The 12,898-nt window shown below is 37.7% G+C and overlaps 1 protein-coding gene across 3 annotated transcripts in view; it reads left to right on the forward strand.

Annotated features, from left to right (window-relative positions):
• The first annotated feature begins 268 nt into the window (after positions 1-268).
• The window catches only part of RC3H2 (ring finger and CCCH-type domains 2), a 61,905-nt gene continuing 49,275 nt past the window's right edge, over positions 269-12,898 (forward strand). For all 3 annotated transcript variants that reach the window (XM_067743389.1, XM_067743388.1, XM_067743390.1), the window contains exons 1-3: positions 269-493; positions 8,109-8,406; positions 10,932-11,049. In XM_067743389.1, the coding sequence (XP_067599490.1) occupies positions 8,176-8,406; positions 10,932-11,049 (349 nt within the window). In that variant the 5' untranslated portion in view covers positions 269-493; positions 8,109-8,175. The remainder of the gene's footprint in view (positions 494-8,108; positions 8,407-10,931; positions 11,050-12,898) is intronic.

Here is a 12,898-nt window from a genome sequence, read left to right on the forward strand (position 1 = left end):
GCATATGAATGTACAGGGAGTTTCCCATCAAGCTCTTCGGCTCGCCCAGGCCTCCTAACAGCACCTCCCACAGTGCTCCAGAGCTCCCTAGTCACGTGAAGGGGTCGTTCTGTAGACCCGAGGAAAACTGATGCGCAGTCCAGGGGGCGGGGGCTACTACGCTTCCCTTCCACCTCCCCAGCTCCCGGTGAGGCGTGATCTCGCGTGAGGTGGGGAGTATCTTCTCGCGAGAACTAGGTCGGAATCCCTCCAGGTCCGCCTCCTTGGTGAGGAGGAGGAGAAGGAGAAGGAGGCGGAGGCGGAGGGAGGAGGAAGCCCCGTCGCGGCCTCCGCCGCCGCCAACGGGGCTGTCCCTGTACCTCCCGATGGAGTTTGAGGCCGTGAAGCCGCCGCCGAGCTCTGCCCCGGCGAGACGAGGCGCCTCCGTCGCCGAGCCGCGCGGTCGCGGGGCTCCCGGGAGCGGCCCTTAGCGACCCCGCCCGGTCCCCCTCAGGTAGGGCGGGGGCGGGCACGATGCGGCTCGGGGCCAGCCTGGGTCCCAGGTCCCCGGCGGTCGGGCGGGTGACCGGTCTCAGCCCGGGGTCTGTGCGCTGTCGTCGCCGGTGCCCCGAGAGTAGGAAACCGAGGGCCGCACCTGACACCCGGACCGGGCCCGGAGTCTCGGGCCGGAGGAGGCCCCTCGCCCCGGTAGGGCTTTTTCAGTACCAAGCGCCCGGCGCTAATGGCCACCTCCGGTCGACACCGGCCGAGGGGACGCTTCTGCCCCTAAGGAACCCATGCAAGCAAAGACCAGGCTTCCCTCTCCCTTTTCTACACCAGTTAGTAAGAGTGGGGTTGGAGGAGGTCCTCGAAACCAAGTCTTCTCCTGGCTTTTCGGCTTTCTGCCCTGGGGCTTCCCGAGATCCTAAAGCAGGAATGGTGGAGGCGATCTGAGTGGTAAATAGGGACCCTGGCTAAACAATGCCCTGGGAGGGCTTAACCTCCTGGGAGGGAGAGGGCCGGACCAGAGTGGTTGCACAGTGGTTGTGACGGAGCAATGGCGTTGAAACAGCCAGGGAATTCTGCTATGGTTTTCTTTCCCTCCTTCATTTTTCCTTCTTGGGGAAGCCTCTTAAGGAGACTCTTCCACCATCTTAGAAGAATGGTAGAAAGCATCTTTGTTTCTCAGAAGCAGCTCTACTTTTCTCTATTCTTAGCTTTCAGGAAGGAAGAAGATGGGGGTAGCTGTCATTTCCATCCTTGGAATCACAGAACAGTTTAAGATACCGGCAGATAGAACCTTGACATCAAAATAGCCTCAAGTAATCACTGACATAAAGTAGATCTAATTTCATGATTCCCACCCTCTTTTTTTGTTTTTAAAATAACTACCTAGTTCCCTTTTAATTCCTACTCTCCCCTTAGCTAGGCCCCTTCTTTTTAATTCCTACTTTCCTCCCACCACCTGTGTTAGAATGACTTTGTATCCCAAATAAAGTGCTTGAGTAATCTTTTTTCTATTTTTGTATTAGTCAAACTTTTAAGTTCCAATAGGAACTTTTGATTAACTTAAGAAAGTTAATGTTGCTACACTAAATTGATATAATTATACCCAAAAGCAAAGAAAGAATTATTTTAGTTAGCTTTGTGCAGCCTGTTTATAGTTAAACATAAAAATTTAGTTGTGGCTTCTCGAAACATTAAGAAGACTTCATGGATTCTTTTATCTGTCTAAAAAGCTGCACCACTGTTCTAACATAACATCCCTTTCTTATGTTGTTTACTTCCACATTCAGTTCTTGAAGAAATCGAGGCCATTACATCCTGTCAAAGACCATCTTTCAATATTGCTGTTTTTGTTGATTTGGAGATTGATGTTTTCCAAATTTTTAGAGTTTGGAAAATAGCTAGAAGGATAAAATGTTAAACATACATTCCAGACATGTTTAGAAAAAGCAGATGTTATAATTCAGATTGGCGCCTATTTGAGGATTTAATTGCAGTCGTGTTCATTAGTGGATTCTTTGAGTTACTCCTGATCTGTTATTACTGTGGGGTCAACCTGACATTTAAGAAGACTTATGTTCTTTGTTCATATGTTTTCATTAATTCATTCTCTGCTTTTGTAGTTTGCTGTGTCTTCCAGTTTAAAAAAAGTCAAAAAAATTCTTTTGGGAGGGAAAGCATTTTTCTTTACACAGAATTTTATATTCAGAAATAGAACTTCCACATTGTATGCAATATCAAATAATGATAAATAAACTTACAATAAGATCTTATTATAATAAGTACTTGTTTATTGTTTTGGTTGGACTGGGTTGAAGTTTCATTTTCTATTGATGCAAAAAGGAAGCATGTAGTAAAATAAAGCCAGCTGAAAATTTAAAATAATGCTTTGCACCTAGTCTCATAAATGTTAAGTTACATCTTTATGATCTTCAGGCTTTTTAGTTTTATGAAAACCTTCCTAAGTGTAGATGTAACTTTAACCTCAAATTCTTAATAAAAATTAGTTTTGAGTATTACTTTATAATTTTAAGTACTCTAGAGTTGCACAGTCCAACACTAGCCGCTAGCCACATGTGGCAATTGAGCACTTGAAATGCGGCTGGTGTGAATTGAGATGTGCTATAAGTGTAAAATACACACCAGATTTCAAGACTTAGTCCAAAAAAAAAGAATTAAAAATATAATTTTTTATATTGATTACATGTTGAAATGATATTTTGGATAAATTGGGTTAAATAAATTATTATTAAAATTAATTTCACCTGTTTTTCCTTTTTTTAATGTGACTCCTAGATATTTTATTTTTTCTTTATTTTTTTTAATAGATCTTTATTGGAGTATGATTGCTTCACAATACTGGTTAGTTTCTGTTGTACACCACAGTGAATCAGCCATATGCATGCATATGTCCCCATATCCCCTCCCTCTTGAGCCTCCCTCCCAACTACTAGATATTTTAAATTACTTGTAGCTCACATTATATTTCTGCTGGACAGTGCAGTTCTAGAGTACTGCTCTTCCAAGAAATAAATTATCTGAATAGAAGTAGATGCTTGAAAACCGAAAATTTCCTGCCAGAATATCTTCTTATAATCAGAATAACCAAAAGGCTAAAGACTTTGATAATATGAAGGGTAAATTTATCCAGTGGCCATTATTTGATAGGCAGAAGTGAGTAATTAAGTTCTGTCTCAAAAAAAGTATTTTTCAGGTAGTCATCACTAAAGTAGCAAAACTTTATTGGTTATATTAGTTAAAATAGAAAATTATCCCATTACTGTTCTAATAGAAGGCATTGAAAGTTAAATCTCATTAAAAAACTGAGTTCAACCCCATAGTGGATTTTAGAAGTAAAACTTGGGTCATATATCTTTCATAACATATACTGAAGCACGTATAATAGTCTTTTTTTTTTTTGCGGTACGCGGGCCTCTCTCACTGTCGTGGCCTCTCCCGTTGCGGAGCACAGGCTCCGGACGCGCAGGCTCAGCGGCCATGGCTCACGGGCCCAGCCACTCTGCGGCATGTGGGATCTTCCCAGACCGGGGCACGAACCCGTGTCCCCTGCATCGGCAGGCGGACTCCCAACCACTGCGCCACCAGGGAAGCCCAATAGTCTTTAACATTGTAATTTAGTTCCTTTTTTCCAGTCCTTTTCATAAGTTTGAATACTGAGTTTTAGAACTTACAGATTATTTTCATTGGTTTTGTTTGTTAGTTTTATAGGTTAAGGTCTAAATTGTACCTATGATGCTTTAAATATAATTTTTTAAGTCCAAAACTAATTATTTTTAAGGTTTCTGAATTGAGAAGTACTGTTACAGTGCATTTCAGTAGCTTAAGTTTCTCACATGGGTGAACTAAAATGAAAACAATGTTTTAATTAACAGACCTGAGCCCTAATGTTTACATCTGTATAAAGAGAATTGTGAAATACTGTATTTTTTTATTATACAGTAGTGAATGGGGCATAAACCTTACTCTGACATTTTAAAATCATGTTTCATAGTCCTGAACTGAGTGCATAATATCATGGTGGACTAAGAAAATGAAAGTACTTAGGTGATAAGCAGTTTGCCTTTAATAAAGCAATTTCTAATTTGCATCATGTAAGAGGTGTCTATTACTCTTCCTGTTTTATGAGTTAGTACGCATTACAAGGAACTTACAGCCTGAAAAATTACTTGAGTAAAAATCTGTTTAAGGTCTCCTCTCTAATATAGCATTTCTCACTCCTATGCTTTATCTTGTTGTTCTTCAATTTTAGTAACTAGTAAATAAAATGACTTAATACAAATAATTTAATTTGAATGTTTTTCTTAAGTAGTCCCTTTATATATCTAGAGGTATGGGCTTTTTAAGCCATTTTATCTCAGTTTGAGATGTTTTGGGAGTATCTTTAGGATGGATACTTACTTTACTGTTAAATATAAATGTTATTAGCAATTTAAAACTTTCATAGTTTCAAGTAAGTTACTATGGCATGTATTAGTATAAACCTGCGAGTTCTACACATCAATATATATTATTAGCTTGCTATGGGTCATTTAGATGCTTTTAAAAAAATAAATTATAGAGACAGTAGGCTATCATTTTTGATAATTATAAAAATATTTTCTAGGTAAACATTTACAGAGTGCCTTTGAAAGGAATGAAAGGTCAGTTTTGTCATCACTAATTAAACCTTTCGGTGTTTCAGACAAAATTTTATTTTGTCTTTATCATAATTGAGGAATCTAGAATTTATCAACAGTGGTACTGAGGAAAAACATTTTAAAAAGTCAGACCGTTTCTGGTATCTTACCAGGAAAGTTCAGTTTGTAATTTTCCTTTCAGAAAGTTAGAATCTGACACATAGCAGAAGGAGAATTTGGCAAATATTTTTTTCTTTCAAAGGTATTTATTTGATTTCTGCTAGAAGTTAAATGTCTCAGCATTAATTATATTAAAACATCTGCTGTTCTTAGACCTAGAAACACATATGAGATATTAAAACTATCAAGTGTATTCCTGAATAATTTGAAACACTTCAACACTAGTAGGCGAAAATATGAAAGGCAGCATTTTTATGTTTGGTTCAAACTGAAAGGGCTTTTCTCCCCCCACTGATTAACTTTAACGTAAAGCATTTCAGGATGATCTTGGAAAACTAAGTAAGGAAAGAGTATTTGCTACTAGTTTCCTATTACCCAGTGGCCCATGGTATCCTAACCCACAGAATTAGCATTTCCAAACAGGTGGCCATTAAGAAAAAAATAGATGCAGTGTCTTGTTTTGATAAATATTTTATCAGTTCAAGTTATTAACTAAATTAGGGCTCTCAGCACTAGATTTAACATGAAATTCATCCTTCCTTAAAGGTCTTTTCCTTGTATAATTCGGCAGCCTAGAAGACTAAACATTAAAAATGTTGAATAGTTTCAAGGAGTGATGTGTTCACCTGCTCAGTGCTCATCTCTGAAGTTCGAAGCAGACTTTTTAAGATTGATGGCATTGACAGATGCGGAAATGTGAAAGTGAAATGTGTAAAATAAAGTAAACATAGTTTGCAAGATTTGGGTAGTTTATAAATAAAGATATTAGATACTTTGCATCAGAGCTGTTTGAGGAAAAGTTTGTGTAGGTGCTTTTTACACAACAAGTTCTGTAATTCATTTTTACCAGGGTATTTTTTAAAACCTTAGTTTTTTTGAACATAAAAAGCACAATAAAGGCTAATAGAATTCCTCATTTGAGTGTGGGGTTATTTGAGAATCAGTTATACACTTTTCTGTCCTGAATCTGATTACATTTTAAACATCTAATTTCTGTGGCACTAATATATTTGGATTGGTAAACGTTCTTATGCAATAAAGTATTGGCTGATAATTGCCCTAAATACCTAGATTTCTTGTTCACCAGAGAGCATCTGTCAGACTTATATAAGTTTTGAATTGGACGATGCAGAAAATTTGTGAAATGTAGAGTGTTCAAGTTCGGGATCTAAAGATTGTATTTTAATTTTTATATATATTTTTAAAATTATTTATTTATGTATTTATTTTTGGCTGCGTTGGGTCTTCGTTGCTGTGCGCGGGCTTTTCTCTGGTTGCGGCGAGCGGGGGCTACTCTTCGTTGCGGTGCGTGGGCTTCTCATTGCGGTGGCTTCTCATTGCGGAACACAGGCTATAAGGCACGCGGGCTTCAGTAGTTGTGGCAAGCGGGCTCTATCTAGAGCGCAGGCTCAGTAGTTGTGGCACATGGGCTTAGTTGCTCCGCAACATGTGGGATCTTCCTGGACCAGGGCTCGAACCTGTGTCCCCTGTACTGGCAGGTGGATTCTTAACCACTGTGCCACCAAGGAAGTCCCAGGATCTAAAGATTTTAAATTAGAGGTTTTGATACTAAATATTTTATTAAAAATTATGGAATGGTTTAATCTTAGGAATAAGAAAAGAAAAATCAGTCATGTTTTTCCGTGTGCCTTTTAATCATATGCATATATAAAGATAGAAATTTAAACAGTTGACCCTTGAATAATGCTGGGGTTAATCCACATATAATTTATACTTGTCCATCTGCATCCATGGTTCCTCTGCATCTGTGGATTCAATCAGCCATACTCCGTAGTACTGTAGTATTTACTACTGAGAAATATCTGTGTATCTACCAAATGTAAAATGGATGGCTAGTGGGAAGCAGCCACATAGCACAGGGAGATTAGCACAGGGAGATCAGCTCTGTGCTTTGTGACCACCTATAGGGGTGGGATAGGGAGGGTGACGCAGGAGGGAAGAGATACGGGGATATATGTATATGTTATGTATATGTATATGTATAGCTGATTCACTTTGTTATAAAGCAGAAACTAACACACCATTGTAAAGCAATTATACTCCAATAAAGATGTTTAAAAAAAAAGCATTATTAAAAAAAAGAGAAAATTATATGTGTATAAGTGGACCTGGGCAGTTCAAGCCTGCATTATTGAAGGGTCAACTGTATTTTGCTGTTTTTCTGTTTAGAGTTATTAGATAAGAATATTATTTTATTCTTCAACATCTTGCTCATTGGACCTGACAGTTTTGGGGTTATATATATATATATATATATATATTTATATATATATATATATATATATATATATATTTCACTAACTGATATGTTTTGTCAAAAGTATTGTAGGGAATTACATTCAAGATTTGTATTTTCTTTTTTTTTTCTTTTACTTTGGCACTGTATTTTAAGGTTAGCATCATTCTTTCATTTATGGACAAATGGCTCTATCATTAACAGTCTTCTCTCATACTTTTTCAGTACCTTAGTTAGCCTCATAGTCAAGTCCTGACCAGAGATTTCCTCTTTCGTGAAACTGCCAAGGTGAACTATCCTTGACTGACTTGGTCATTCAGGTGGCAAAGCTGTTCCTTCACTCCTGACTCACCGTGATTTTGTTTGGATCACTATTTCCAGAGTTCACTAACTCTTAGGTCATATCTTACTATGCTTGGGGGTAGTAGATATCCAAGGGAAACACTTTTTTTTTTTAATTAGCAATCCAAAGTAATTTGTTTTTCTGAAAATGAAATTGTGGAAAGTTAATCTGTTTATTTGATGTGGTCATTAAGAAAAATACATGAAAGCTTTGATGCGCAACTGATATAAATATGTTTAGTCAGAAGGAGCACTATTAGGATATTGTTTCTGCACAAAAACTTTTCAGAAATTTAATTCAGCAAATAGATTTAAAGAAAAAGATGTTCAAAGCATATAGAATTATTCAGAATTGTTTTAGGTTTTGGGCCTCCCTGGTGGCATAGTGGTTGGGAATCCTCCTGCCAATGCAGGGGACACGGATTCGATCCCTGGTCCAGGAAGATCCCACATGCCGTGGAGGAACTAAGCCCGTGCGCCACAACTACTGAGCCCACGCCTAGAGCCCGGGCACCGCAGCAAGAGAAGCCACCGCAATGAGAAGCCCGCACGCAGCAATGAAGACCCAACACAGCCATAAATAAATAAATTTATTTTTTTAAAAAAAGTGTTTTAGGTTTTGAAGCTGTGATGGTTGACTTAAGCAGTTAACTCTTGAAAGGTGAATGATGAATATGTGGTTAATTCTTACTTTTGTCCATTTCCAGCTTACAAAACACTACCCAGCAAAATAATGATCTGCTAGACTGCTAACCCGAGCATCCAGCTTCCACAATGCCTGTGCAGGCAGCTCAATGGACAGAATTTCTGTCCTGTCCAATCTGCTATAATGAATTTGATGAGAATGTGCACAAACCCATCAGTTTAGGTTGTTCACACACTGTTTGCAAGACCTGCTTGAATAAACTTCACCGAAAAGCTTGTCCTTTTGATCAGACTGCCATCAACACAGACATTGATGTGCTTCCTGTCAACTTCGCACTTCTCCAGTTAGTTGGAGCCCAGGTAACCTTTCAGGATTTTACGTGTTTGATATAAGTAATAATTATAGAACTTTGTTCATTAAGGGGTACAAAGTATGTTTAGGGATATTTGAGACATAAAAAATACTCAGGATGCCTGATTTTCATTATTGTATTCCGCAAATGATTTTCTTTAGATAATGTCATAAATCCTTATGCAAAACTGTAAATTGCATATAATTATATACTTTTTTGTATTCAGTGTTGTGGTCAAAAGTTATGTTTTTTTTGTTTTGTTTTGTTTTTGTTTTTTTTGTTTGTTTTTTTGCGGTACGCGGGCCTCTCACTGCCGTGGCCTCTCCTGCCGTGGAGCACAGGCTCCGGACACGCAGGCCCAGTGCCCACGGCCCACGGGCCCAGCCGCTCCGCGGCACGCGGGATCCTCCCAGACTGGGGCACAAACCCGCATGCCCCGCATCGGCAGGCGGACTCCCAACCACCGCGCCACCAGGGAAGCCCCAAAAGTTATGTTTTTAAGTGATTTTGGTGGATAAGAAACATTTTTGTATAAGCATATGTAAATATTTAGTCATTAGGGTGCGTGAAAAGAAATGTAATCAAAGCTTTGGCCAGAAATCAACCATCTATAACCCTTAAGTGGAGGTTTTTTGGTTTTCTTTAAAACTTCACTTGACTTTTAGGATGATATTATAAATGAGAAAATAGGTCTGTATAGGTATATATAAATATATAAGATGTATATATAGAAAACCAATTTCTAGAGTGTCAGTAACAAATTCTGCAGTTTCTGCTTATGCTCATATGCTATAGAAATAGCATATCTTATTTATCATTTTACTGAATCAGCAAGACCCTAGATTTATCATAATTTTCATATAATGAGGGCCTATTTTGTGTTAGGTATGATAGTAAGCAGTCCACATCTATTATCACTAATTCTTGTCATAGTTCTTCTGGTAGTTATTATCCCCATTTTACAGGTGAGGAAGAAGATGAAATTCTGTACTTCATGTACTACATATTAAAGCAAGAAAGTAAGGATTTTTCTGATTAATCACTTCTTAGAAAATTCAGTGAATTAAAATACTCCATTCCTTTAGTGTCTTGATATTTGAGGTTTTCCTTTTAAAGCACATTTCTTTTCAGTGTTCATAATCCAGTTAGACACTCTGAAATCAAGATGCATCTATTTATCAGTAGTGTGTCATAAATTAATTGGCAGTTTTTTCCTTAATGGTGCATAAAACAATGGTGCCTCTTGCAAACAGTGGCATCTTAGATTCAATAAAATACTGTAGATTATTTGTAATAATACTAGCTATCATTTAGCATCTGCTATAGGTCAGGTATTGTGTTTTTTCACTTATAAATGTTCTCTCAGTTGGTCCTTAAATTATCTTGCAGGTCTTTACAATATGACTTCTATTACCTTTTCTATTACCTTTTCAGCCTTATCTCCTGCTCTGTCCTCACTCTTTCTGCTTAAGCCACACTGACTTCCTAACCAATTGTCAGATGTACCAAACTTGTTCCCACCTGAGGGCTTTTTCAGTGACTGTTATTTTGCCTAAGATACTCATTTTCTCTCCTCTTTCAAGTCTATATTCAAATGTCATGATTCCCAAGGAAGCCTATCCTGACCACCCCTGTTAAAATTGCAATCCCCCTCCAACACTCTCAAATCCCCCTTATCCTTGCTGTATAATTTTTACTGACCACCTTCTATCATACTATATATTTATTTTTTTAAAAAATTTATTGGCTGCTTCCTTTTTACTAGAATGTAAGCTACACAAGGGCAAGATATTTTGTCTGTTTTGCTCACTGATAGATGCCTACTGCCCATAACTGCTTGGCACGTGGTAAGCACTCCATGAATATTCATGAATTAAATTGAATTTTCATAATGGCACTGTGAAATAGGGATTTTCATCTTCATTTTGCAGATAGAGAAACCATCTTGAGCAGTACAAACTAGACTTGGAGCAGTTAAATAATTTACTCAAGATCATTTGTAGCAGTTGCAGAGCTGCCCAAGGTTTTACCCAAGTTTTGACCTTTCATTGAGAACAAGGGGGGACAGACCATAAACAATAAATATAATAAGTAAGTTATATAGGAAGCAGGTGCCAAGTGCTTAGGGGAAAAAAGTTCTTGCCTTTTTTTGCTACTCTTTATTTTGAAATACTTTTTTTAATTGCGAAAAACAGTACACAGAGAACCTGTTAACTTTCTGCAGCTTCCCCTAATGTTAACATTTTTCAAAGTTATAGCATAGTTATCATCCCTGAGGAATAACATTGATACATTGTACAATTAACTACCTCCTTTTTTCCTCTCATTAATTCACCCAGCCCATGCTATTAAGTATGATATCCTTGGTTCTTGGAAAGCAGATTGGCTAGGTGTTTGGCTTTAATTTCACTTAAACTACTTTGATTGTCTGTGTATTAGAAGTTTATACTCACCAAGATTATTATCAAATATAAAATTAACAATTGCATGAACTGGATGAATGTATTTCTTCAATTTTTCTTTGTTTTTTAGGTACCAGATCATCAATCAGTAAAGTTAAGTAATTTAGGTGAGAATAAACACTATGAGGTTGCAAAGAAATGTGTTGAGGATTTGGCACTCTACTTAAAACCACTAAGTGGAGGTAAAGGTAAGTTCATAAAAAAGTACTTTTATGGGTGAGTAGGACTTGGTAATACATTAATTTTGGAAGACTTGATGTTGATACCCTATTAAATAATTTTGAGTTTTGATAAATGAGTTTGCTTAAAGGGATCATGGAAATCTTTTTGATTGAGAACATTATACTATTTTCTAGAGATAATCAATATTGTTATTAATTTAAGAATTCATCAGACATACTACATATTGAGATTTATACAATGTTTATATTCACTGATTAAACTAATGGTGCTATAGCAGAATATTAGTTTTAATGAATCCTACTAAGACAATGTATTCATTCAGTCATTTATTAAATTTTATGGAGCACTTACAGTTAACTTACATAACTTACAGGTTAGGGTCTTCATGGAGCCCACAGTCTATTGGGGAGATAGGCATATAAGCTCAGTAAGTTAAGTGCTGAGACAGAAATGAAATTCTCTTCTGTAGGTAGGTAGCAGGTCATAGATGTAATAAAAAGTTGTTGAGTGAGTGAATTAATCAAGTATTTATTTTGTATCTGCTCTGTGCTTTCCACTGTTGGATATTTTGGACACTGGCTTCCTTGAGAAACTTATCCTATCTGCCTCATTCATGCATTGAACAGATACTTAAAGAGCATGTCCTAAGTACCAGGCACTATGTTATAAATGATAATTGCTGTGGAAAGAAAACAGTATAGTTAAATGGATCAGAAATGTCAGAGTGAGGGGAAAAGGGTGGGTTGCAATTTTAAACAAGGTGATTAGTGTAGACCTTGTTAAGATGGTAGCTTTCGAACTTGAGATGAAACAAGTGAGGTAGTTAACCATGTAGGTTACTGGGAAAAGACTGTTCAAGGCAGAAGAAATAACAAAGTCCCCAAGGCATGCCTAGTGTCTTCAAAGAACAAAAACAGGATAATGTACGGAGAATGTACCTGGAGTAGGGTGAGTGAGGGGGAGAGCAGTATGAGGTAATGAAAAGGAATGGTGAGGCCAGATGTTGTACAGAGTTACAGGCCATTTTAAAGACTTGAGCTTTTACTCTTAGTGAAATTGGGGAGTTACTCTAGGATTTTGAGCCAGAGGAATGACATGATATGACTAATGGTAAAAGGGTCACACTAGCTGCTCTGTTGAGAATTCAGTGAAGGACAAAGGGAGAACCAGGGTATTGGCTGACGGGACAAGGTTAGTGGAAGTGCAGCTAGTGAGAAGTGGACAGTCTGGATGTTTTTTGAAGGTAGAATCAAGAGAATTTCCTAAATTATTGGATGTGGGTATGAAAGAAAGAGCAGGGTCAAGTATGACTCCTGAGTTTTGGGGTCTGAGCACCTGGAAAGAGAAGTTACCATCAATTTACACAAGGAATACTGCAGGGACATTAGGTTTAGATAGGAAGATCAGGAGTTCAGTTTTGGTCATGTTGAATTTGAGATGTCAAATCTTCACTTGGATGCTGTTAGGTAACCAGTGGATATATGTTAAGGAATGAGGTATGAGTTGTAATTTTGGGAGTCATTGACATACAGGTAGTATTTAAAGCAATAAGACTGGATGAGATCACCTAAGTAGTGAGTATAGATAGAGAAGAAAACAAAAACTGGGTCCTAGGCTGTTTAACATTAGGAAGTCAAGAAGAAAAGATGAAATCAGCAAAGAAGACTGGAAAGGAAGAAGGAAGGAAGAAAATTAAGAGACAGAGGTGTTCTGGAAGCCAAGTAAAGAATGTTTTTAAAGGAGTTAAGAGTGATCTGTGTTGAGTGCTCTTGAAAGGTCAGATAAGATAAGGATTGAGAATTGACCATTGATTTAGCAAAGAGGAGGTAATTGTTGTTATGAGAAGAGCAGTTT

The sequence above is a fragment of the Pseudorca crassidens genome, chromosome 7, assembly GCF_039906515.1.
Source record: "Pseudorca crassidens isolate mPseCra1 chromosome 7, mPseCra1.hap1, whole genome shotgun sequence".
Taxonomy (NCBI): Eukaryota; Metazoa; Chordata; class Mammalia; order Artiodactyla; family Delphinidae; genus Pseudorca; species Pseudorca crassidens.